Raw genomic sequence first — 27,207 nt, forward strand, 5'->3', positions numbered from 1 at the left:
CAGATCTCTGCAGTGAATTAACTAATAGAGGTTTCAGAATTTACTGTGGTGCATTTCCCACTGATAAACAGAGTTCTTTTTATGTAATTCTCATTTAAGTTGCACTCTATTTTTTATGTAGCTACCTCAAGGTGCAAAACCAGAAACAAACTACAGAATGTTTCGGTTTTCTTTAGCCACACCTTTGACCCCGCCCCCACTCTCACTGACTCTGCCCCAATGGCATGCAGCATCAGTTCCCATACTTATTTAATGCACCTCGAGTGCTTGATATTACAGAAGCAGCTGCACAAAAGCCTGTGTAATCGCATACTGTCCGTGAACAACAAAAACAGACTCAAATTACCCTTTGCACCTGCAGTAAAATTTCTGCAAATGAATTGTTTAATTGTACAACCTACCATGATTTTCTGAATGTCAATTCAATTGTTCCCCCATACCAAGACAAGCTGCTGTTCAATGCCGTCAATGTGGGACCTTTAGTAAGCCACTTATTAAGCCGGTATTGGTTCATATATGCGTCGGCCTGTGACATTCTCACACACACGCTATTCACCTCCCCGCCCATCTCTCACTCCCCGCCTACCCCTTCTCTCTCGCCTACCTGCATTCTTTGTTTACCGTATTTCCTCTTATGCACTTTAAAGCTTCGCAGTTGCGAATAGTGAACAATGCAGTGTAACCCGGGGTGCGTGCCAACGAGTAGAATTACATGCCCTTGTTTGGTTGGCAAACAGTCGCGTAGCAGAAACATAATATCGTAGATCTTAATTGTAAATCTTAAACGTAAACATTATCTCAGAAAAATAGAACACTAAAATAATTCGTGGCAAAAACTAACTGTGACTGTTAAACGTGCATTTAGTTCAGCAGAAGCTGCGGAAAGAGTTTTTATTTGTTAAGAGCGGTTCGTCTGCCAATCATACACAGAGGCGAGGAGGCCAATGGCAGAGGTCCCATGTCCCACCCTCAGGCAGCACTGTGGGATTGAATCTTCCTCAGGAGGAAGTAATTAGTGAAAAAGTCCCCGCACACGCAAAGACGCGGTCGAGATTGCAGCCTGAATGTTACCTGCTCGAGCCGCCTAGCGCACGGCGAGCGCTCTCCTGGTGCTGCCGGCCGCAGCCTGCCACATACAGCCATGGACACGGTACGGGAAACCGGGCATTTTTTGTTTGTTTCTGACTTTGTGGAGAGAGTGCATATTTAAATTAACGCATAATTATTTTATTTCAGATAAGTGTATATCCCTTTGGTTGTAGGGGTTTGAGTTTGACACAGAGTTCGGCAAGATGAACGTTAACATTAGTTTACCCCCAGGATGCAAGACACCTGTGCTTATTTTTCTACAGAAAAAAGTAGGATTGAGACAAATTCTGCTTTTCAAACTGTTTTTCGCTGTCTGCGGATTGTTGTTCGTGTAATGCTCCGACCGGTCCTTGGACGTCAAATTCCTGAACGGAGTCGTTAGTTACAAGGATTCGAAGTCAGGCGCGCAACACCCATTGGACTCAAAGGGCTTCAGCCCCCCCCCCTGCCCGCCCGTCGTGTGTGGCAGCCCGGGATGAGACACCTTCCCGGGCAAAAAACGCAGCCGCACCCGAGCACTTCACAGGTCTTTAAAAGACCATTTGCATGTTAATGAGGCCTCGCTGTTATTTCACCCCTTCTAAGAGCCCCTGCAGCTCCACTCTGCCTATTGCTTAAAGTTCAGCCCCCCCCCCCCCCCCCGAAATTTGGCTCCAGTTGCGCCTCTGTTCGAAGTGCTCGTTTATTCGTCAGATGTCTGCACTCAAGCTTGCACAGCGGGTTTACTGCACCATAGAGGTGCTTTTCCGAGATACGGTTTCGTTTCAATGTAAAAACGTCCCTGAACACCCTCTCACACCACAGAACGTCTTTCAAAGAGTCCTTCTTTTCATCTTCGTCGTGGCCGAGATGGAAAGCGTTCTGCAGCTGAAACTTTTTTGTGTGTGATGTGAATATTGTTGACTTGTCAAATGTTTGACACACGGGACATTTTATCTTCTCCCCAGGGGGGTGAGCTGTATTTGTTTTGTGATCTGAAGGATTAAGAGGTGTCTTTCTTTCTGGTTGTTATAACATGATGGACTTATTGGTCTTCAGACTCGTACGTATGTAATCAATTGTGAATCGAGGTAGCGTTTGTCAGATATCAGGTTGCCCTTTGTAGTCAAATGGCAATCGACTTGTAATTTGAGAATATCGTAGCCGCCAAGTGTTAATGGAGTGTGAATGGATGGCCTGTACCGTTCGTCACCCATTAAGCTAGTCCTGCCCCTCCTTTTTACCCAGTGACGCTATGCACGCTGGTACTTGTGGTTCGCTTCTCCCATTGTAAAGAAGAAGCTGCATACCAAAGAATTAAATGTCAATAATGACTCTGTTTTTGTTGTATTTGTCAACTACATGCCATGCTGACATACCAAAGAATTAAATGTCAACAATGACTCTGTTTTTGTTGTATTTGTCAACTACATGCCATGCTGAGACTCTTGGGTACCCGCAAAGTGTTGAAAGGATGGTCTCGCACACAACTTGGCTGCATACGGTTTTGCCAATATGATCATAGATTGTTTATTATTGTCTGTGATCCTAGGTCACTGTGCCATGGAATGGAGTTGTGCCATGATGTCAAGACATCACTGTAAGGTATATTTGCATAGAGTGAATCTAAATGGAAGCTGGGTAAATAGTCCGCGGCTTTCCCCACAATCTGGCTGGTGCCTCTGGACCAACATTGCGCACCCGTGGAAACTGACTCTGCTTCCCCTTGAAATAACTATGGGGCATATTAACAAGGGCTTTATCTCTGCTTTTAATGGCTTAAAAAGCCAAAAAAGGGGAGATAAAACTATCGCCCTATTTACAAGAGGGTGTTAACCTGCATAATCGCAACAGCCTTTTTCCCAACGCCTCCCTTTGCATCTCTAATGAGATACAAAGTGGGCGTCACTGGGCGTACCCCAATGGACTGCCTTGTAAAATATTGCTGATGGTCACATTGTGATATTTACAAGGCAGCCCACAGAACTTCAGCTGACGTTAGATTTTGGTAAAAACATCGGTTTTAGCCAAAATCTAACGTCTGCTAAAATCCTGACTTAGCTATCCCTAACATAGGGGGTGGATTATGCTGATACGACCACAGGGTCGGATTATGCTGATACGACCACAGGGTCGTGTCAGCAAGGTTATCGCCATTTTGTAGGGAACAGCACTGGAAAACCAGCGATGTTCCCTGCAAAACGGCGATTTCCCCGCTATTGCAGGTATTTTTATTGCCTTGGAGATGCGCGTTGCTAATAACGCAATATCTCCGCGATAACCTGCGATAGCCGACGTTCACAAAATGAGCGCTAAGCGATTTGCGATCGCAAAGCGTTGCTTATATGCCCCTGAGACTTTTACTGATTGTGCGTGATTGGGGGAAGTCAATATGTATTTGTATTCAACAATTATTGAAATTTGTCTTCTATCAGTTCATACTATGCTAATACCTTTTCTGAACATTGCAGCATCAAACAAATCAATCAATCGTGTGTTTGTAGAGCGTGATTACTCACCCGTTAGGGTCTCAAGGCGCTGGGGAGGAGGGGAGGTGCAGCTTTCAGTCCATCAAGGGGGCGGTCTGTCGAAGAGCCAAGCTTTGAGGTCCTATTACAACCCAATCGAATGGTACTCCATTTACTAACCTTGGAAATATGAAAGGTTGAGTCGACTTTGCTAGATTCAAACCGAGGGTGAGTGTTTAAATCCCGGAGCTTTCGTCCTCATGTCTCCTCCTATGCGATGTTGAGACCACTTGTTATATACCGAGGCTTGTGAGAGCTGTACTCATATTTCACAATAAAGTGTGTTATTAATAACCAGTTATTACAAGTGGTTCTGCAATGATGAACTGATACTTCACCTCTAGCTTGTTAATGCAGCTTTGTTTCCATATTCCTTCGTGAAGTGTTTGCGCATTTAGGACCACAGCTTTCCTTTACTGTTACTGAAGTAACATTGCACAAGCATTGGTCAATCCAAAGAGTCTGGCTGTATTATATGTCCAAGTAGTTTTTACATGTTTTATGTGTATGGGTGAGCGTAAACATGAGTATATGCATGTGTAAAAGGGTGAGTGGATGGTTGAATACGCCATTGGTTTATTAGAGTATTGGTGGAATGAGTTTATGCTTTATGGAGACATGTTGTACCAATCTGTCGTAGACAGCCGTGGTGCTAATGTGATAATATAGCGAAATGTACCAATATTATACAAGTTCAAGAATAACACCAGGCCTGGTGTCATTTGGGCCAAATATATTGGCAATATATAACAAATTTAAATATAATGTTAGTGCAGTCAATTCATCAGATGTTTTCATCTTACACCAAAAGTATGTCAACAATTGGGCCAATTATGGCAGCGTGTATTAAACAAGATGGGGCAACAATATGTGATGAATGTCAACAGTAGGTTAATTTTGCCCTCATTCCTAGCTGTAGTGATTGTTCTCAATTGCATCATAACCTTTTTCATGAGTTCATACGTGTATGTTTGGAAGCGTGCCAGGCTTATCTTCAAGGCAAATGTGTAAAGTATTTGCAACCACGCTCACAGCAACCAAATGATGACACCTCAAATGGACTCCACACGAGTTTTATAAAAACAAGTATAAATTTTATATAAAAAGATGTACGATGAGACCACACGATATAAATCACACATATGCTGCCAGCCCTTGTAAGTTCCGGTGATATTAATGAGCACTTCTAAACATTCGACTGTAGTCCTAATACAATGTTATGCAGTTCGTAATGCCAGAATCGGGCACTCTGCAATGGAAAAGTAATGCAATGCGTAACGCAACAACCAGGTACTTCGTTATGCAGAAATAATGCAATGCGTAAAACACTATTCAGGTACTTCGTTATGCAGGAATAATGCAATGCGTAATACGCTAATCAGGTAGCTTGTTATGCAGAAACAATGCAATATGTCATACAACAATCAGGTAGTTTTATGCAGAAATAATGCCATGCATAATACACTAATCAGGTAGTTCGTTATGCAGGAATAATGCAATGCGTAATACACTAATCGGGTAGTTAGTTATGCAGAAATGATGCAATGTGTAATACGGCAATCGGGTACTCCATTATGCAGAAACAAAGTAATGCGTAATACAATCCCGCACCGATCGCGGTGCCTTAGGCGGTCTCTCCGCCACTCGAGCTGACTCGCAGTCAGCCTGTGTCAACAGATGCCCCCAACACGGGTTTGTTATAACTCAAAAAGTGCAGCTCCGCACTCCAGCCCCGTTACTGCCACTCCCTTGGCCAGTAGGGACTGCGATACGAGCCGAAGCAGAGGCTCGCACTGCCGTAACAAGAGAGAGGCTGAGAGCGTCTCCCTCCGAGCCCGCACCCCGCTCCAGGCGTCCACACAGGTTACCTGGGGGGTGCGACCTCACGCTCCTCTCCTCTTCCAGCGACTTGGGCCTCCGATTCAATCTTAGTGAATTGGCAAAGGCGGGCTCGGGGCCGGCGGCTCAGCTCCTCCAGGGCTGCCGGTCCGGGCCGCTACTGCTACCGAGATCTCAGGCTGCCACAGGGTACACGCACACAGTGTCACTGAGACGCACTTGAGCTTAGGGTGCACGATCACTGGGCACGCCTCACGAAGGTCTCAGGCTGCACAAAGCACACGCACACAGCGTTGCTGAGACTCACTTGGATTCTGGTGCACACGACAACAGGACAATCCTCACGAAGGGTTCAGGCTGCAAAAAGCACACGCACACAGCGTTGCTGAGCCTTGCTTGGACTCCCGGTGCCCACAATCAAGGGGACTCCTTACGAGGGTCTCGGGCTGCAAAATGCACATGCACACCGCATCGCTGAGACTCTCCTGGAAGCTTTTGAGTTTACGGAACAGGGAGCCAGCTCACCTCGGGCCCTTGGGGATAAGTTACTTCAGGACACAGCAAAGTCCTTTTAGCAGGGGGACACAGCAAAGTCCCTTCAGCCTTTCCTTGGTTAAAACAGCAAACTGCAGGCCAGCCCCAGAACACACAGCAAGGGTCAATCCTTTCCTTCAGTCTCTTCAGTTGTTTCTTCCTTGGCAAAGGTTCCTCTTGACCATGCAGTAGCTCCAGTCATGTTCAATCTTGATCAAGTTATTCTCCAAAGTTCAGGGGCTTCAGCTTTCATAGTTATTCTTCTTAATGGCTTTGAAGTCTTTGTGTTCAGGGGGGCACTGACCCCTGTTCAAACCGGTTCTGGGTGCCTCCCTGCCAGTGACACCACCTTCCTTTGATTAGTGGGGGTTTGGATTCTCAATAACTCAGCAGGAGATGGGACAATTGTTTTATGGCAACAACCCAGGCCTCTTCACCTCTAAAGGCTACTCCTCCCGCCTACACTCCAGATGCAGGTCAGCCTGTTGCTGTCTCACCTCCTCCCCTGGGTCAAGACATTCCCCAGATCCTATCGCTTTCAAATCCAGACAGTCAATCCACAACCAGGCAGAGACACACAGAAATGTTAAGGCACAAAAACCCAGCCACTTCTAAAAGAGTGGTTCATAAACACATATCAAAAACCACCTTCATAGAAAGATGTGTTATTACATTGTGAGTTCAGGCATACTAAACTTCACCTCTTTATCTTAAGCCTTTGGGAAGATAGGCTGTGAAACATATTACACAGCCTCCCCATTCTGTCCTCTGGGCAAGATGGCCTATTCTCAGTGAAAAACAAAATGGAGGTTATTTCACTGTCAGGACATGGCACACACCTTAGTACATGTCCTACCTTTCACATGCACTGCACCCTGCCCAGGGGGTACCCTGGACCTACCTTAGGGGTGTCTGATGTGCGTAGAAAGGGAAGGGTAAGGTCTGGCAAGTGGGTGCACTTGTCAAAACAACATGGCAGTTTAACAAACTGCACGCAGGCACTGCAATGGCAGGCCTGAGTTTCCTCTTTAAGGCTACTGGTGTGGGTGGCAAAATGAGTGCTGCAGGCTCACTAGTAGCAGTTGCATTACCACCCCTGGCACACAGAGTGGACTTTACTAGTAAGGCAAACATACCAATCATGGACAACCAATTACCATTACACTTTACACAGGGAGCACTTGCACTTTGACACTGATCAGCAGTGGCAAAGTGCCCAAAGCATCTAAGTTGGCAACACCATGTCAGAAAAAAGGTCTAGGGGAAAGCAAAAAGTTTAAGCAACTTTAGACAAAAAGGGCCAAGTCCTACAGTCCACACACTACTGACCTGACTAGTTCTCTGTGTCCTCCTCTTCCATGTCACAATACTGCTCATTGTCATCTTAGACTAACTTGTCCACTTTATCCTGACCCCCCATGTTCTTGTCATCTTGTTCTTAGCCGTTCATAGTCACCCAGCTTGGCACGCTTGTCCTAGCTCTTTCTTTTCTTTCCTGCTTCTCTTGACACTCCTCCATTTAATCTGGTCCTCTCACCCTGTTCATTCAATTCCCAGTATAACACTTTCTGGTCCTGAACTGCCCCTTGGCCTACCTGGCCTATTGTGTCCTGGCCCTCTTATCCCTTGCCCTCTTAGCTGTTGCCCTCTTGCTTTAAATCATCCTTGTCCTCCTGGCCCTGTGCATTATCCTCATGGTCCTTCTGGCACCATGAGGATAGTGGTTTGGATCTTCTTGATCCTGGCTCCCTTTGTTTGTGTGCTTGTGAGCCTCTTTATTTTGGTCTTGATCCTCCTGGAAATGAGAGTCCACCCTCTTTGTCTTCCTGGCTCTGACTGTTCTGCTCCTGCCACCTGGCTCTTCCTAACCCTGGTCCTGCTAACCCCAGGTCTTGGTAGTTCTGTTTCACTTGATTCTCTTGACTCTGGTCCTATAGTCATGGTCCCCCTGGCACTCCTAGGCCTGTTCCTGGTCCAATTTGTGCTGATCCTTGTAATTCTCCTAGCTCTGGTCCTCCTGGCTCTGGACCTCCTGGAATTCTTGGTTGTAACCCCTAGTCTTCCTTGCTTATTCTGGCCCCTGGTCCTATTGACCTGGATCTGGTGTTCTTGTATCTGGTACTGATTCTCTTTGCCTTGGTCTTCCTGCTGCTTGTCATCATGCTGCAACACAAACCCATCATGACCCTTTTTTATCTGGTCCTCCTTGGCCTCGCCATACTGTTGCTTATATTCCTGACCATCCTGTTCCTAGCCCTGTGGCCTGGACCTCCAGGGTGGGATCATCCTGGTGTCCCTAGTCCTGATTCTCCTTTCCCTCTTCACACCGGCCCTCCTGATACTCAAGACCCTGACCCTCTTCCCTTGATCTTCCCAGTCCCCTTAGTCCTTTATTTCCTGGCACTCTTAGAACCTTTTCATCTGACGCTGGCTACCTGTGTCCCCTGTCTCTGCTACCTTGCATCCTGGCCAAAGCCATTCTATTGTTTTCCATATCCCTTGTTCTTCGCGGGATTCTGTGCCCATCGTCCTTGATCCTCTTGGTCCTGTTCCTTAAAGTTTGGGTTCTCCTAGATCTGACCTACCTACTTTCTTACTTTTGGTCTCCTTGGTCCTGGTTGCCCTGGTTCTTCTTGTCCTATTGTGCTTGTTTTCATAAACTTTGCCTTTTGGCCATCATGGCCCTTCTGGTTTCCCCACTCATGGAACATCTGGCTCTGTTCCACATGGTTCTCTTGGCTCTAGCCACCTTGTCCTAATTCTCGCTGTCCACCTTCTAGCCCTGGTTCTGCTAGTCCTGGTCCATCTTGCTTCCCATGTCCAGGCACTCTTAGTCGTTGTCCTCCTGCTTTGTGTTGTACTTGTCCTCCCGGATCGGTTCCTTGTCTATTTAGTCCTACTAGTACTGCAGTAATTGATCCAGGTTCTCCCTGTTCAGGTCCTCCTGAGCCTGGTCATTTTGGTCATGGCCCTCCTGTCCACCACTGTCCATTTCACTTGGTCTTCCAGGTGCTGGTTGGCCATCTTATCTCACATACTCCTCACCCTGGTCCTCTTACTTCTAATGAGTTCTCTGCTTCAGTTAGTAATCCAAGCCCTTGTCCCCTAGGTTATGATGTTCATGAGCCTCTTATCCCTGTTTTCGGCCCACCTGGTCATGTTCCTCTTACTTTTCCTAATCCTTTTGCTCTTGTCTTCATGGGTGCTTTTGGTACTGCCCACCTCGGTCTTCCTAATACCTGTCCTGCTTATCTTTGTATCCTGGACATACTGGCCATTGCCCTTCAGGTCCGAACCTTCTTAGTCATCTTCAATTTGGTCCTGATCTGCATGGCCCTCGTCCTCCTGCTTCTTGCCCACATGACTCTACAATAGCTTGTCCTGTCACAGATCATCCTAGCCTTTACTAGTTCTGGTATTACTTGATCGCCCATTCACACTAGTCTATGAACTTTCTGCCCCTGTACCTCAAGGTCTTAATTTGACTGGTCATCATTCCCATGTATTCCTGTCACTAGTTGTTTGGATCCTAGGTCTGCTGTTTCACAGTCTCCTTGTCCTGGACCTTTTCATCCTCCTCACCCAAATTCTCATTCATCAGTCCTCCTGGTCCACCACCCCTGGTTTATCTAGTCCCATTTTTTGCCTGTTCTTAATCCTTCTGATCCAGATCACAATGGTCCATGTAGTCTTGGTCCTAGTTCTGGTACTCCTTTGTCTGCCCCTCATGTATCGGGTCTTCTGATGCTAGTTCCACTGACATTGGTTTTACTAGCCCTCCTAGTCCCTGGTCCTCCTGCCCCATCGTACTCCTGCTAATCCATCTGGTTTGCCTATTCTACCTTGTTTTTGTCCATCTGACTATAGGCCCCTCTATCCTGGTCCTCCTAGTAATAATCCTATTGGGTCTGATCTTCCTAATCCCTCTGGTACTGGTCCTCCTAGTTCCTATGTTGTGTGTTCATGTGGCTCCGGTTATCTTAGTTTGGGATTCCCATGAGTCTGACACTCCTATACCTTCTGATCCTGGTCCCACTGGATCTAGACATTGTTGCCTTTTAAACCCTCTGGTCATTCCAATTTAGGTCTCCAGGTCCTGCTAGCCTGGTCCGTTCTGGTTGTTGTCATCCTTGTCCTTTTGCTTCTGGCCCCTTGGTCGGATGTCTGTGGCCAAGGTCCTCCTGTCATGGGACTTTTTCTCAATTGGTTTCCTGTTTTCTCTTTGGGCTGTCTACTTGGGTTTGCTACTTCTAGCCCTGGTTGTCCTCATCCCTCTGGTCCTTGTCAATGCATACAGGCCTTCATAGCCCTCTTTGTTGTTATCGTCCAGGGCCTTCTGTTCCTGCTACCTCTGGTTCTTCAGTTCCTTAATCCCTTGCCCACTGGGGTCAGATCCCCCTGTTCTACATTCTCCTGATCCACCTGGCCCTGGTACCCCTTGTGCTGTTTTTCATTTTCCTGTACGTCATCGTCTAATTGTATCTGGTCCTCTTTGGAATTGGTAACTCCTGGTTTTTCTGTGCCTGGTTCTTGTCCTGGCCCTCTTGTGTTTGGTCGTCATAGCCCTACCATAATGATCCACCTCTTTGCCTTTAATCTCAAACTTTTCATCCACCTCATCCTACTGCTCTCTTCCCCAGTTCTCCTACACAATGACCTTTTTCAGGCACAGCCTCCAAGCCTGTCAAACTGTTTTTATTTTTTGGGCCTTAAGAGACCGCTCTGTCAGGTACAGAAATGCTAGTTCAGTAAAGACTGTACTGTACACTTAAAACACTTGTATGTAAAAAAATAAAAGTACCGTTCCCAAGATGCATTGTAGAGGTGACTAAAATGTCATTGTGTCTGAAGGGACCACTCTCGACATGGGACCATAAAGCATTAATGCTCTAAACGTACTGTACTGTTTGCATAACAAACACCAATTACCTACTGTGCATGTCCTTCCCTCTGGAGTCCACTTACCACCTTGTCTGCGTTCCCTGCTTGGTGACTACTGCTGTTTTACCGGATCTATGATACTAAGTAAACCCAGTCAAAAGTCTTTATTCGGTTTAAGTGCAAACCATAAAAGCATACTACAATAAAAAAACACTTAAAAAGATACAAATTTCATTTAAAATGATCACTAATGGTAAAAAAAAAACATTAATACAAATTAATAAAACAGAGCAACGAATCAGTTAAAATTACGTTTAAAAAAGATGCAGTTCATTTCCTCAGAAATCTAATTACAGCAGTTAAAAAATTCGCAATGTTAAAAGTTTCCCATACATCATTTAACATCTGAAGATACAGAAAAGCAGGTCTCACCTGCACAAAGCCTTTGTTTTTTAGTATAGGGACTAGAAAACGTTTCCTGATATCAATAAAGTGCTCACAGAAGAAAAGAAAATGTATTATATCTTGTTGTGAGAAATTGTCACAGGAACAAGGGCCGAGATCCTCAACCCTTTTCCAGCCTTTCCTTCCTCCAAGCAATAAATGTAATTGGTTGAGTCTGAACCTAGTCAATAAAAAACGGTGATTTACATTTGTAACATATCCTAAGTATGGTTCCATGGACAATGTTGTTTTGCATAGCTGATGAGCCCTAACGGTACCTTTTACCAGCTCATTACCTTCCCTTTCCATGGTAGATATGTGCATAAATGAATCTTTACACCATTTTATGTCACCCTTAACTAGGGTTTCTGGGGACTGATATAATTCAGGTCTACCTAGCTTTATGGCCAGGTTCTGAATATATTTCAGCCAGGGTATACGTGACCCATAATCTAATGAAGTGCAATCTCTCATGATCGTATGATTGAGCTGTAGGTCCGGGTTAAGCCAAGTGCTAATCCATTTTAATAAAGGGGCCAGGGCAATGCTGTCTTCTACATAACTAATTCCGAGCTCCTGATGGACATTATAATTGGCAGTTGAGGTCGGGACTGAGAGGAGGTTTTTTAAAAACCTATCCTCAACAATCTGGATGCTTTTAGCATTTTTAATGCCCCATACCTCTGCTCCATACATTGCCAAAGAGAAGCACTTGGCTCTATAAACTTGAATAAGGGCCTTCATTGGCCTAGCACCTAGCCTTCTAGCGAAGGCTAAGACAGCCACAGTCGCTCTAGATAAAACGATCTTTTTTGCAGTTAATTGGGTTACCCAGGAACCCTGATCATCAAAAAGAACACCCAGATAAGGGAATGAAGATACCCTGGATAAAGGGTGGCCCCCACATGTGAAGGTTTTAGTCTTTGAGGATTTCGGACCAATAACCATAACATGTGATTTGGCAAAATTAACAGTTAAATCCAGCTCCTTCATGAAGGCCGCAAAGGAATCTAACAGTAACTGGAGGCCCACTCCCGTTCTTGCGAGTAAGGCGGCATCATCGGCGTATAAAAGTGCTGGGATTAAGCATTTCCCTGCACGCGGGATGTCATTACATGAGGTGATTAAGGCGCTATCTAAGTCATTTATATAAAGAGTAAAAAGCAGGGGTGCCAAAATGCACCCCTGTCTGACTCCGTTAGATATGGGTATGTCTTTTGTACATTTACCCAATTGATCATAACGTACCATAGCTGATAGATCCCTATGTAGATCAGCTAGCAAGTAGACAATGTTTTTATCTACTCCAAGGGATAGGAGCAAGGACCAAAGTTTTGACCTATTTACACGGTCAAAGGCCGATGACAGATCCATAAAGGCTATCAATAAAGTTCCCTTTTTGGCCACCATGTATTTGCCTATTAATAGTTGTAAATGTAGGCATTGATCTATGGTACCCATCCCCTTTCTAAATCCGTACTGGGCCTTAGAGAGTGTTCCTGTCTCCTCCAACCATCCAGTCAATTGAGCGAGGACCACCCTCCCCAGCACTTTCACAGAGGAATCTATCAGAGATATAGGGCGATAACAACTCGGACCACCTCTATCGCCTTTTTTGTATATAGGTATGATGACTGATTTCGCCCAAGTCGGAGGCAATCCCAGTTGGCATGCATTGACAAAAACATTAAATAAAATTTTGGACCAAATAATTAAATCTGATTTAAAAAGGTCAGCCGGCACTCCATCAGGTCCCGGCGCCTTGTTACTTGTCATTTGCATGATAGCCTGCGTTACCTCTAATTCTGTAAAAGACAGGGTGTAGTTCTCCGGATTCAATGTAGGCGCCGTCCCAGAACCTTCTCCATCGTATACCTGTGAGAAGTGGGTAAACCATTTTTCTTCTTGAATACCGCAGTCAAGCTCATTATTACTTTTATCGCTAAAAACGGCTTATTGACCACGGACCAAAATTTGGCGCTATTTTTAATAACATCTATAGATAAAAGTTCATTCCAAGCCTCTTCCCTGATATCATTTTTACGTTTAATCTGGGCCTTTTTATAGGCTTTCCTAAGTACAGTGATTTCTGCTTTATCGGGTGGAATTGCTTTCAGAGCTCTCATTAAATTTCGTTGGGCCAATGAACAACTATGATCAAACCATTTCTCACTATTTGTGGGTTTGGCCTTACAGACTTTTTTAAGGTCACTGTTAACCTGTGAACAGATTTTCCCATAGGCTGTCAGGACCTCTTTACCAATAATTCCATCTTGTAAACACATATTAATTTCTTCCCCAACTTTTTCCATCAGGTTTTCATTAAAGTCCTTTGGTACCACTCGGCACCATTTCAAGCGACGTATTTGATCGGTTGGCCTAATATCTAGTGTTCCGACAGTGAGATTGTCACTAAGTAAACCCAATCTCCCTTAAACAGAAGCCTAAAGCTAGCACAAGGCCTTTCATAAAAAGCCCAAAAAGAGCACAGCCCTCAAAAAAACATCAGCTTTATGACCATTAGAAAAACACAATGTATTGTCACAACTGAATAAAACCTTTAAATCCATACTCTGTATTCTTTGCTGACAGCCAAATACTCCCTGACCAAAGCACAAAATGTGTGTCATATCCTGAAGCTTCTGTTTGATTCCGACCTGTCTAATTTGAATATTAAAATCACATAAATGTTTTTATTAAATTGATTGTTATTTTCATCTGTTAACAGCTTAGCTCAATTCATGCACTTACCACACTACAATTGCCAGGAACCCCTTTTTTCTTTCTGTCCAGCTAAAGACCTCCTTCACATTATTTATCAGGCCACTGGTCAAATTGTACATCATCTCAATTGTTTAGTCTATGGCCAGCCAAACAGTAGAGATTAGGTACTATTTTGCTGGCTGCTGGGTAAATAGCAGAGATTTTGTACTATTAAGCTGACGGCTGGGTAAATAGACATTTCCTTAAGAATAACAACCCTGCTTCTCTTAGACGCTTATGATAGTTGATTGTAAGAGGAAATATCAAGCTGCTCTATCCAAATTATGTGCACATTGAGAGAAATATGCACATTATATAATGTTACATTTGTGATGTAAATATTATTTAATCAGCCAAAAAAAACACGAACACATAACACTGCAAAATCACAAAACGTTTGCCACAGTATTATAAATAAGTCAGCAGAATTACACAATTATATGCATATTATGCAAAATGAACTTTGGGGCATCTCAATTGAATGCAGGCACACACCTGGAATGTAAGAGCCGCTCAGGAGGGATTGATTTGTGGAAAAAATGTCTCATATTTTCTGCTGACCCCAATCTCCTGCACCAAACAATTGCTCTGGTGTAATTTCTTATATTTTGCATAATTTATGTAATGAGAACTTGCATGTATTAAACTCAAGTGTGATGGACCATTTTGCTAAAATGTGGGTAGAAATGGAGGGCATTTATTACATTTTTAAAGATATTGATGTTGTGGTTTTAATTCTTTAGCCGTCCACGCTCTTGATGTTCTTGAACTTATTTCAAGACTTGAAGGACAGTGATCATTTCTAATGATATGATTATCACTAAGTGTCATGTGTGTCTAATGCTCTTCTAGACTGTAATATCAATGTAGCAACACTCTGCTGTCATGGTCTCTAAAATCTGTCCATTGTTGAGGGATAGCTCTGTTTTCTAAGCTCTTCATTTTGAGATCTGTGAAACGTTTCATTTTCTGATCTTCTCTTTCTATGTAGATTTTGTATAGTACTATGCAACCGTTTATTTGTGCAAAAAATGTTGTTGGGTCCCCCCCCCAGATTGCGTAAGAGCAAGCATGTTGCCACCTTTAGAAGAACTGTCAGTATGTTGCTCCTGAAGCCTCCTGCTGGAAGACCTTTTAGGTGGTCCCAAAAACCAAAACTCCAATTAATTGATTGTGACCAATCAAATGGTATGTTTCTCTTCTGTAGTGCTCGACTTTGTTTGGTTGTACATTGTGTACATGCTGCACCTTTAAATAAATGATCTATAAATATATTGACTACTAGTAGATCCTTACTCGTACCTTGTGGTTGATATAAAAAAAAATCAGTAATTAGAGGTTAACCATCTTTTACTGTATATCTAGGGGTTGAAAAAATAGGTCCTTTTAATGAAATTTCACATTTCTACAAGGTCTGAGATTATGTGCAGCTGATGGTTGTTGTCTTTAAAAGATTTATTCTCTCCGTCTTGTAGATCACAGGCAATGACCTACTCTTGGCTTCAGATGGCCATTTAGGTGACTGGCTAATTTTGTCTTACCCAAGCCCCAGCCCTCCTCAAAGTACCTAATCCTGATTTGTTTGAGAACTTCTTTTGGTCTCTTCCACTTATCCGGGTGAAATTGAAAGATGAATAGCAGCTTTGAGCCGCTGAGTCTTGCCAGGTTGAGTTACAGCATGTGAAGTTAGGGACTCCTATATCTTGAGACAGGTGCTTGTTTTTTATGTGCACCCGTTTGTGCCCCTGCCCCTCATACTGCCTTAACCTGGCTAAGTAGGCAAGATGTGTGTAGTGCTGAATGTTGGAGCCACTATAGTGAGCAACATTACACCACATTCTGTATATTTTGCAAATTGACTCCCTGTCCCTTTTATTCATTTTTCCATTTATCATCTATTTTTTTAATGAATCCAAAACCCCAAATTTCTATTATTACTTATGTTTGACCATGTGATATCTCACAATGTAGTGAAGTGTAGGGGCCTGCAAGGTAATGGATCGGACGTAGTTGGTGCAAAGAAACATCTTCTTTGGGATCTGAGCATAGCGGTGCAGATCAGATTTATCAGTTGAGATTTATGCATCCTGTCACAAATAGGAGATCATGTTTGATCCTGTATATTCTAATGAAGGTATGGGGCAAGAGTAGCTATTTAGTGAAAGGATGTGTAGTCTTCCTGCAGATTTTGTTACTTGGCAAAGCAGAATCTGGAAGAGTTTGATCAGGCAGTAACTGCATGTAGGAAAATACCCTTTTTTTTATCTTATCCTGAAACACAGGTCTTTCATAGAGATTCTCTCTTTGAGCTATTAAAAGTTGAGTTAATTTTTCTAACCACGATTAGTAATTGTATCTAGTTGATTTCCCCCATCTAGCAATATGTAATTTGTAACCCTGATGTGTCCTGTGTATGGCTTCAAACAGGGAGAACTGTGGACTTTTCGTCTTTGTTTACAGTGATTTGGCATTTATTTATTTATTTTATTTATTTTGTGATTTATAGAGCGCCTGGTGACCCGTAGGCATCCCCGCGCTATTAACCTGTAGCGATCCAGAAGGTGGAAAGGGAGTGTATTATTTGGGGAACAGGAAAGTTTTGAGTTTTTTACGGAAGACCATGTAGGAGGGTTCCAGGCGTAGACTGAGCGGGAGGGAGTTCCAAGCTGTAGCGGCTTTAACCGAAAATCGGCGGCCGCCGGTGCGAGCCTTCCTGAATTTGGGCACCCTAGCGAGATGTTCGGAGTCGGATCGAAGGGGTCTTGAGGCTTTGTAGGGGGTGACCAAGTTTTTAAGCACGGCGGGACCAGCTCCATTGATGAGCTTGTGGGTGGTGCATAGGGCCTTGAACTCTACACGTTGGCGGACCGGAAGCCAGTGTAGGGTTTTGAGGGCAGGCTTAGCTGACGCTCTAGGGGAGAGATTCATGATGGTCCTGGCAGCCGCATTCTGGGTGCGTTGAAGTTTGTTCAGGGTGTACTCCGGGGCCCCCAGATAGATGGCATTACTATAGTCTAGTCGGGCCAGGACAAGACCCTGGACAAGTAGTTTCCTGGAAGGGAGTGGTAGAAGGGGCAGTATCTTGCGTACGGACCGTAAAAGACCGAAGCAGGTGCCTGCTGTCTTAGCTGCCTGTGTTTTCATGGACAGGTCGGGTTCCAGCCAGACTCCTAGCGTTTTAATTTCCTTTCTAGGAGAGGGGATTTCGCCGAAAGTATCAGGCCAGGATGTGGATGGGAAAGCAGTCCATTTATTACCCAGGAGCATGACCTCGGTCTTAGCGCCGTTAAGCTTCAAGGCCGAGTCACACATCCAGGTGTGAATGTCCTGGAGGCAGAGCAGCAGGCTGTTAGGATGGCTGTCTAGGTGGGACAGGGAGACGACCAGTTGGGTGTCGTCAGCGTAGTTGATTATTTTTATATCGTAGGGGGCCACTACGTCTTCCAGGGAGGCCATGTATACATTGAATAGGGTGGGGCTAAGCGAAGACCCCTGGGGAACTCCATTCTTCAGTGGGTGAGGATCTGACCTGGAGTTGCCGTCCCACACCTGAAAGGATCGCTGGGAGAGAAAGGATTCGATCCACGCTCGCGCTGTACCCACAATACCTGCCTTGGCCAGGCGGTGTAAAAGGACGCGGTGGTTCACCGTGTCAAAGGCGGCGCTCAGGTCCAGGAGGATCACTGCCACTGATCCCCCTGAGTCTAAGATACACCTTGCCTCCTCGATGACAGAGAGGAGAGCAGTGTCCGTGCCATGGCCGGGACGGAACCCGGTTTGAGATTGGCGCAAGATGTTGTTTGTCTCGAGGAATTGGGATAGTTGAGAGTTAACTAATTTTTCAGCCAGCTTGCTGATGCAAGGGAGTAGTGAAATCGGTCTATAGTTGGACATGTCGTCCGGGTTCAGCTGGGGCTTTTTCAGTAAAGCCTTTACGACTGCATTCTTCCAGTTGGGTGGAACCGTTCCACCAGCTAGAGAGGAGTTGATAAGGTCCCTTATGATAGGGGCTATGGTGGGGGAGACCTGTTTGAGCAGTCTAACTGGGGCTGGATCAAGGGGGGAACCGCTTTTCAATTTCCCTAGTGTAGATGTAACTTCGGTGAGGGAAACTGATCTAAAAGTCTCCAGCTGTGGGATGTTGATTTTGTCCACTGAGGCCAGGGTTTGAGGGGAACTGATAGTAGGGAGGGAGTCCAGTATCCGCAGGACTTTGGACTCAAAGTAATTTGCCAAATCCTTGCTTCTGTCTGGGGGGGGGGGGAAAGTGGGAGGCGCTGTTGGGATGTTGAGAAGTTCTTTGACTATCTGATAGGACTCTTTGGCTGAGTTGGACGCAGTTTGTATTCTATTGTCATAGAACGTAGATTTGGCCGATTTCAGGGCAATTTTATATTGTCTTACCGCGTTGTGATATAAATCCTTGTTGCTATGTAGCCAGTCTTTCCTCCATGCTCTTTCCGCCCTTTTACAAATTTTACGGAGCGCTCTAAGTTCGGGATTGTACCAGGGGGCGTTGCCCTTGATCTTGTTTTTCACCTCCCGATTCTTGATGGGTATGAGGCTATCGAGGGATGAAGAGATCCAGTCTCTGAACTGGCTGTCCGCCATGGTAGGATCGGCTGCGAGTCTGGGGATAGTGGTCTCCAGCGCCGAGATCCAGTTGTCCGTCGAGAGTCTGGCCCAGGCTCTGTCCCTGGTAAAAATAGGGGGGTTGGGGGGTTTCTTAAAGGCCCCTGGAAGATGGGTTAAGACCAAGAAGTGGTCCGTCCACGGGAGGGGGAGGGAATTGGTGAACTGGAGTGAAGGTATATTCGAGAATACAGGATCTAACAGATGGCCTTTCACGTGCGTGGCTCCTGAGTTAATCAAGGAGAGACCAAGGGCACCCATTTCGCTGATGAGGTCCGAGGAACCTGTATCAGTAAGATCGTCAAAATGGATGTTGAGGTCGCCTGTAATCAGGAAATTAGATGTTAAGTGGGCCAGGGATGAGACGGTTTCTAGAAAGGCGGCGGAGAAGGGGCCGAAGTGTCCAGGGGGTCTATAGACCAAAAGGCCGGACAGGGAGTAGGTCGGCGAGAGTGACAAAGTGAACATACAGCTCTCTGATTCCTTGCTCTCGATCTCGGAAGATCGGCAGGAGAAGTCGTCACGGTAAATGATGGCAACACCACCACCTCGACCTAAAGGGCGAGGTTGGGACTTGATGAGGAAGCCCGGGGGAAGGGCCGCGACTATATCGGAATCAGAGTGGTCGGTGATCCAAGTTTCCGTTAAGAAAAGTATGTCCAACTCGTGATCAACAATAAGGTGGTTTATGGGAAGGGCGTGTTTTGGTAGTTAAGGGTTGCTAATTTGAGGCCCGGGAGAGGGGCAATGGTCCTAGCAAGGGAAAGGTTGCGAGGTTTGCAAATGATACACCTCGTAAAGGGGACATTAGGGTCATGTATGGCCTGACAGGAGGTACTTTTTGAGGTTCTGAGGCTGAGGAGGTCTCGTCGAGAGTAGGCTATCCTGCTGGAGGTAGGATCCGGCGTGGGGACAGGCCCTAGGCCCAGTCGTGCACGGACGGGCACAGACGGGCTTGACTTTGGCTCGACTTCGGCGCGATGCCGGCGCTCCCGCTGCGCTCGGCCGCTGCGCGTCCGAAAGTGGCACATTGGTGGAGGGCGGAGGGGCGTGTCCTCTCTGGGGGCGTGTCAGCAGTTGCGGCGCGCGCGAAGGGCTCAGCGCGTTCCTAGCTGTGACCACGCTGGTAATGGCAGAGTGGAGCTAGGCGAGTGGGTGCTCAGGGTAAGTGCACAATGTTAAAAGCTAAACAAAACAAAGTAATTTTAAAAAGGAACAACACAGGCCTCCCGGCTTCCGCCTCAGGAGTGCTTTACCAAGTACTGGCGCTTGTTAGTCAGCGCGTATTTGTAGGCGGCGAAAAGGGGGCGTGGCCTAAGTGGGCGTGTCCTCTCTGGGGGCGTGTCAACAGTTGCGGCGCGCGCGAAGGGCTCAGCGCGTTCCTCGCTGTGACCACGCTGGTAATGGCAGAGTGGAGCTAGGCGAGTGGGTGCTCAGGGTAAGTGCACAATGTTAAAAGCTAAACAAAACAAAGTAATTTTAAAAAGGAACAACACAGGCCTCCTGGCTACCGCCTCAGGAGTGCTTTACCAAGTACTGGCGCTTGTTAGTCAGCGCGTATTTGTAGGCGGCGAAAAGGGGGCGTGGCCTAAGTGGGCGTGTACTCTCTGGGGGCATGAAGCATCTATATGGAACTGGTCATTGTGTTTGCTTCATTCATGAGAAATGCATCTATGTGTAATTTGCCTGGTAGGTGTCTGACATCATGTGAAACTAATACAAAATAAAAATAGGTCTACAGGATCCAAGATGAGGGTGGAGTCGAGATGGAGGCAGGGCTCTAGGAACCTGGAGTGGCAGTGTGTCAGGAGCTTGAATGGAGAAGCACTTTTGGAGCCTTGATAGAAGAAGTGGTGTTGTAGTTTAATAGGAATAGGAATGCATGAGTCTGGAGGGAAGGAATGTTTCAGGTGCTTTGTGAGTGTAGGACTTGACCCTATGTGCAGAAACACATCTAAACATTTTGCACCCCCCCCCCCTTCCTGTTTTTCAGAATCTTTTGTTGTTGGCTTTAGGATTCTGAATGCTTTACAACAGCTCACCAGTGCTAAAGAGCTTGAGCTCTCTCCTTTAAAAATAATAAAATTGGCTTACACCCAATTGACACATTTAAATTATTCTAAGTCTAGCTTGTGACTTTTGCCTGGTCTCATAAGACAAGATAACCACAAGTGTCGCTTTGTGCTTTTGAGTGCTATACTGACATTAAATTTTTCAATTTGGATCTCCGTTCTACTGATTGGATTTTTATAATTTTGATGTCAAACAATTTATACATTTTATACCATTTTTCTTAATTGGTATGGTATTTTCTATGTGTTGTATTTTAACTTTATTTCTTTTTGTGTGCTGCACAAATACTTCTCACAGTGCCTCTAACTGAAGATTGACTGCCTTTTTTGCCAAGCTACCAGAATGTTAAGCACAGGTTAATTTAGTGACTTTTGTGTTTCACCCTGACAAGGATTGTAGCTGGTGTTTGAAGGTCCCACAAAACTCACCCCACAATCAACAATCCAATTGTTCACAATGGGGACAAGTGATTTGCTAATTATACCTTAACTCCGTTTAAGATCCCAAAGGTAGGTTTATAAGTGAAGGACGGAAGAACAAAGCTTAATAAAAGGACCTCTACAGGAAGCTGAAAGGCAAATCAAGCAAAATACTGAGCAAAAAGCTGCTGGAGAGTCGAATAGGAATTGTAATATGAACTTGAGGGGCAAAGGAACCTAGAGGGAGATAGCAATATCTTGTCTGGATTGTTGGTCGGGATCTAACCGCAGAGCAGTCCTTGAGCAAGGATGGTGCTTTTCATGATCTGTTCTATTTGGGACTACTGGACATTTTTTTTCACCTGGGCAATTCAAGGTAATTTTAGGTACATTTCCTATGCTCTAGTTTCACTTGATTTGAAACTGGACAACTTGTCCACTCATGGATGAGACATAAGTTTACGATAAAGTGTCAATCAAGCTTTCACACCCAACGACGACAAGGAAATGTTGCACAGAAATCTTGGCACTTGTGAAAAAACCATATGCTGCCTCTCCACTCCCTCCAGCTACAGTCCCTATTTTAATCCTATGCATCTACCCACAAACCCTCCCCAAGGTATTAAATATCCAAGATTTGTACTTCTCTCATGATAACCTGTGCAGTATCCCTCACATGGGTTTGCACTAAATTCACAACACAAAGATAGCAGTAATTCACGCCTTTTAGCAACATAAACTTTGCCCGCCACAAGGATCACTTCTACATTGGTGTCCATCCCTCCATCATCATCCACCTTGATCTCCCCATTGTTTGAAACATTCTGATGACTAAGTAAAGCTCAGGAACCACTTCTGTGGCTCGCCTACGAAACAGAGGATTTGTCGTGCTCTCTGTCCTGGTGCTTGGCTACATTATTTCCAGTGTAGTTTTGCTAAGGCTCTCATCTTGGTCCCTCCAAATTTTACTAACACCCAACCCCACTTTGTGTCAGCATCTAATTATTATTATTTTTTCTCCACCCTTTCTCTGATGATATTCTTGAAATCATCGTCCTATTCACCTCTTTTTATAAACTCCCTCAAAACTAATTTGATATATTTCCATTCTGCCATGCAATTGATGTTTACAATCTGCTTAGTTTTGCCAACAATATGATCAATTTAATCTTGCAAAAGGAATCCATCCCCCATCTTATTGCCATTCCTACTTGCTCCACTGTGAATGCTCCACTCGCTGCTATCCTTCAAGTCCTTCAGATTTCTCACTGCCCCTTGAGCTATTGGTTATACACACCTTAGGTTCAAACTTGTCTGTCAATCACCTGATGTCAACTCTGGTTCAATCTTGAGATGCATTACCTCACTAGTGTATCTTCCAGCCGCTACAAGAAAACTCTCTTCTTTGGTGAAATCGAGATCCGTGACCCCTCCACCAGGAACCTGAGTCTTATGACTTTCCTTAATCTTCTGGCTACTGTCTACATTGCTCAGCTCACCATACTAGCCGCACACACTTAAAAGGAAATCTTGGACTTCATCTGTACCATCATGACCAGTCTGTCCCGCTGCCCAACATGATTCATAGTCTGGACTGTGCAACAAAACCTTTGTATTGGAGGACCATGGTGCCACTTAAATTATAAAATATTTTACACTAAAGGGCCTGCACAGTTTTTGGGGGCACCAATTTTCTCACTTACAGTTGCAATGTAGTTAAGCCTAAAATCGCCTGCTTCCACGATTATCATTTCTCTGGCGCTGGCCAATATCGAATATAAACTTTTCTTAAAGTTGAAATGCAAAATGAAAACATTTTTATAGAAACACGACCTGTTTGCATCAGAGTTGTGCCCTAATCAAGTCTTCCCACCTATTCATGACGACCGCTGACAGAATAAAAAAAAGCTCAGTGTAGGAGGTAAAGCCCATGAGTGGCAGGCTATTAATTGGATTGTAGTCTGGGCAAATATAAGCTTGATGGTGTAGAGGATCGGGTACATGCTGTTTCTATTTGATGATGTTTTGAAGTTCCTTGAAGGCGATTCAACACATGTTGCTGAGAGGCTATTTTGAAAATAAAAGATATTTTTTATTTTTGTTAAATTGTAAATCAGAACCGTGCGTACATGGTGTACAACTTTATTTGATGTGATTCAAATTCATGAGATCATGGGTTTCCAGATAAAAGGAATAAAAATAATTCTAACAAAGCTCTTGCATATTTATTAACCCATTATTCAAGCCTGGCTTGTTAGTCGCAGATTTTTATAACAATCCATATTTTTTTTAATGGTGTTTATTCTTTTAATTTTAAATTCCTATAACAAAATGGATGTTTTGATTGCTGCTGAAGATTGAGCAGTGCAAAAAGAACAATTGATGGACAAAATGCAAAACCATGTCATACGCTTACCCCAGTAGAGAGATCTGGGCCTAGATCCATCGTTTTTTTGCTCGCCATTCCAGTTTGGACCAAGCCATATGCAAATCAGTCTTGACCCTGCGCCCGAAGATTGAGCAGCAGCGGCTCCTCCGCTTAGGCCGTGGAGCGTCGCCACACTGCTATTAAGCAGTGTAACATATGGAAAAATAAAATGATAACTGAACGTTATCGTATTTGTTCCTGCATCTGGGGTGGGCGCGGCTGTCCTGATGATAGAGCAGGGAGGAGGAGGAGTGGATTACCCACTCTTGAATGTAAAATGTACTCCTTTGGTTGAGGTCCCATGCACAGAGGATGCCATGGACCCTGCCCGGACTCTGTTAAAAGTTGATGGCAAGCCTAAATATTTTCAGTGTCTCCCCTCCACCAAACCTTTTCCCATACATTGACGTTCTGTTACCATCCATTGTTTAGACACCATGTGCACTCCTATTTCAATGTATTGCATTTCTCTTTGAACAGTATAGAAACAAATCTAAATATGACCTGCTTGCATAATGGAGTTGATGACTAGACGTTCCCTGCCTTTTTTAATCTCTGTCCTGACGTAGTATGACAGATTCTTAGCTGTATGAGCTTTGGAGGCATTCCTGTAGTCGGTCTCACGTGTATTTTGTTGTTTGTTATCTATAATTGATATTCTAGGGGAAGCGAGACATGTGGAACTATGTGAAACTAGGAAGTAGTTGGAGAATTTACACCTGTCTCGCTGCTATCGTACCATAAATGCCAATAAATACTTTGCAGAAGTAGACAGTTGTGTTGCTGCCATAAAGAATGATTGATTATTGGTTACATTGTCCTTCTTCTTTCTAAATACTCTTGTTTAGTTAGTCATAATAATTTTAAGTGTAGATGGAAGTGAAAACCATTAACCTCCATGAACTCCCTACCACAGAACAATAATACTCAGTCTCTTGTTTTCAGCAAAATAGATAATTCTTTTCTTAGCAGCAAGAATCTTTCCTGAATGTTCATGAATAGCAGGATAATAATTGATCTTTGACAACAGGCTCAGAAAAATCTTTCCATGGCCCCCAAAGGAAGACCATTTCCAAATAAGTTTAGCTGTCTCTAAAGAGGCCAATTACCATGCAATTACCAAGACCCGACTCACAATTTTAGCCCTTTGAAACCCCACGAAAGAGAGATTCTTTTTTTATACAGAAAATGATGAATATTTCTGTGAGATGCATATTTGGAAATGTAGATACATTTAACAGGTCATTAAAATACATGATGACAACCCACCCATTACAAATGGGAGTACGTTCCCTGCCCTCTTTAGTGATCGCTTTCCTGTGGCCAAGCTGTGACCGAATTAAGAGATTGAAATAAGTACTTTTTCTGCCTCAGTGGTTTATTGGGCATGAGGTTTTAGATTACTATTGTGCTTCAGGTGCAGGCTCCCCCTCTCAGGATTAAATTCCAGAGCTACCATTTCCTTTGACCCCCCCCCCCCCCTCAGTTCTCCAGAAGGTCTGAAGTGGTGAATCCTTTACAAGACTACTCTTCTGAAGGAGGCACCCCCATTCCCATTACATTCTAGGATTTGCTTATGAATGATTTCCATCTGATGTAAGAAACACATTAGTAGTGGTGGTGGACAGCTTGCAAAGATCTATACATTTTATTTTTTATTTTGCAGAGTTTTATATAGCGCAAACTTGATCCGAATCCAATCGGGTATCAGAGCGCTTTACATAGCATAAGTTACGTTACATTAGGACACACATTCATTCTTTGTTAGGCACGGGGAGATTAAGTGATTTGCCCAGAATCACAGGATGTAATTAATATAAGCAGCATTACATTTTTCCAAAGTGCAGAAAAGAAAAATAATTTGTAACATTACAAATATATTTTGAGGATCCAGAGGCATTAAACATTGACTTTGGACACAAGCAGTTAAGTGCGAGGGGTGTCAAAGGCCAGTTAAGTAGTATCATGGGTTTTCAATGCTACCCTTAATTGAAGGTTATGAAGGCAAATATTCGAGGGCCAAACGTTAGGCATAACATTGTCAGTCTCTCATTTTACAAGCTCAGTATCAACCTGTGAATCCTTTGCTACAGTGCTAGGAGGAATTCACTCACATTTCAAAAATCACCACATTTTAATGTTTTATTTCTGACAGTAGCCTATTCACTTTGTATAACCTAAAATGCCTAGTCTAGAAACAGTTTAAGTAAAAACAGACTCAAATTTACCTGTGATTACTTGGTACAGAATTTGAATCTGAGAAATGTTACACCCATAGCTGCTAAGGGATTCCCCTTAATACGTTTAGAGGGTGGCTTTGTGTTGTACAAATAAATCAAACGTCCGTTTGGTTTTTCAGAAGATCAGTACAATGCAGTGGTAATGGTTGGACTTGGCCCTCTCTGCAGGTTCAGCCCCAAACCTTTTGCCTTCACCCCTCCTGTTTTCTGAATATAATTTTTGTTTGATTTAGGACTTTGCTCACTTTGCCACAGACAACCAGTGCTAAAGGTCTTGTGCTTTCGCCTTTAGACATAGTAACATTGTCTTACACCTGATTTTCACATTTTATTTACTTACAAGTCCATATTAATTTGGTGCTATATGTGCCCTGAGTCTGTACATTTAAGCCACTGGAATGCTTGCAGTACTTATTGTGCCACCCACTGAAGTATCCTTTGTAAACATGTCTCAGTCCTGCCATTCCAGCCAGTGTACAGATTTATACTTGCATTTCGCCTAAACCTGCTTTATTAGTACTTAAGTCACCGTTAAGGTAGTCCCTAAACAGCCCATAGGGTAGGGTGCTTTGTATATGAAAGTAGGGCATATGTGTTTAACCTTTAACTGCCCCTGTATTGAAAACCCCTAAGTTCGTTTTTCACTACTGTAAGGCCTATCTCTCCTATTGGACATCAGGTTACCTTATTGCTTTTAATACATGCTAACCTTTGGATGGGAACAGGTAGGAATGTAAAGTTTCCCCTCATTTTAATTGTAATTTAAAACCCTCTTTAATAATAGTGTAATTTTAAGTCCCAATTCTGAAAATGCCCCTTATAGAAAGTTGGCATTTTTTTTGTCCCAACCATATGGCGCCTTTGTCCTAGGTCAGATGACTGTGAATATTTGGCAGTTGGCCTTTGTGTATTCCTCCCAGACAGTGAGGCAAAGGCTGAATGGAGGCCTTAAGAAATATACTCTCCCACTCGCTATGGCAAGTGATTTTATCAGGGGGGACTATTTTTAGGGCCTACCTGCCCCTCGTGGCAAGTTGACAAAGAACAGATGTTCTGTTCACTTGGAAAGTGAATGACCAATAAAGATGCCTTTAAATCTTCTTTTATCTTGAAACATTTGCTCAATGTTCAGAAAGTGAAGTAAAATGTCAGCTTATGTCTTCTTACAATTTACTGCTTATTTCATGCTGGTGTTTGTGGTTTACTTTTCTTTTAAGGAGTGTGAATCACTAGTATGTCAATTTTTTTCGAACATGCATTTAAATGCCCAAAAAGTACTAAATATATTTGAGTAGTTATGAAGGCACATTTGTTGTAGCTCTGTGTGATGATACACAAGATTTTAATATGATGAAATC

General features: G+C 44.0%; 1 protein-coding gene across 6 annotated transcripts in view; it reads left to right on the plus strand.

The window, feature by feature from the left end:
• The first annotated feature begins 928 nt into the window (after positions 1 to 928).
• Positions 929 to 27,207, plus strand: part of FYB2 (FYN binding protein 2) — a 438,738-nt gene continuing 412,459 nt past the window's right edge. For 4 of the 6 annotated variants that reach the window (XM_085602507.1, XM_085602508.1, XM_085602509.1 and 1 more), the window contains exon 1: positions 1,020 to 1,150. In XM_085602507.1, the coding sequence (XP_085458633.1) occupies positions 1,142 to 1,150 (9 nt within the window). In that variant the 5' untranslated portion in view covers positions 1,020 to 1,141. Of the gene's footprint in view, positions 1,151 to 27,207 lie in introns of all 6 variants that reach the window. The other 2 variants (XM_085602511.1, XM_085602512.1) reach the window with 2 other exon arrangements.

Source organism: Triturus cristatus, chromosome 4_2 (assembly GCF_964204655.1).
Source record: "Triturus cristatus chromosome 4_2, aTriCri1.1, whole genome shotgun sequence".
NCBI classification, from domain to species: domain Eukaryota; kingdom Metazoa; phylum Chordata; class Amphibia; order Caudata; family Salamandridae; genus Triturus; species Triturus cristatus.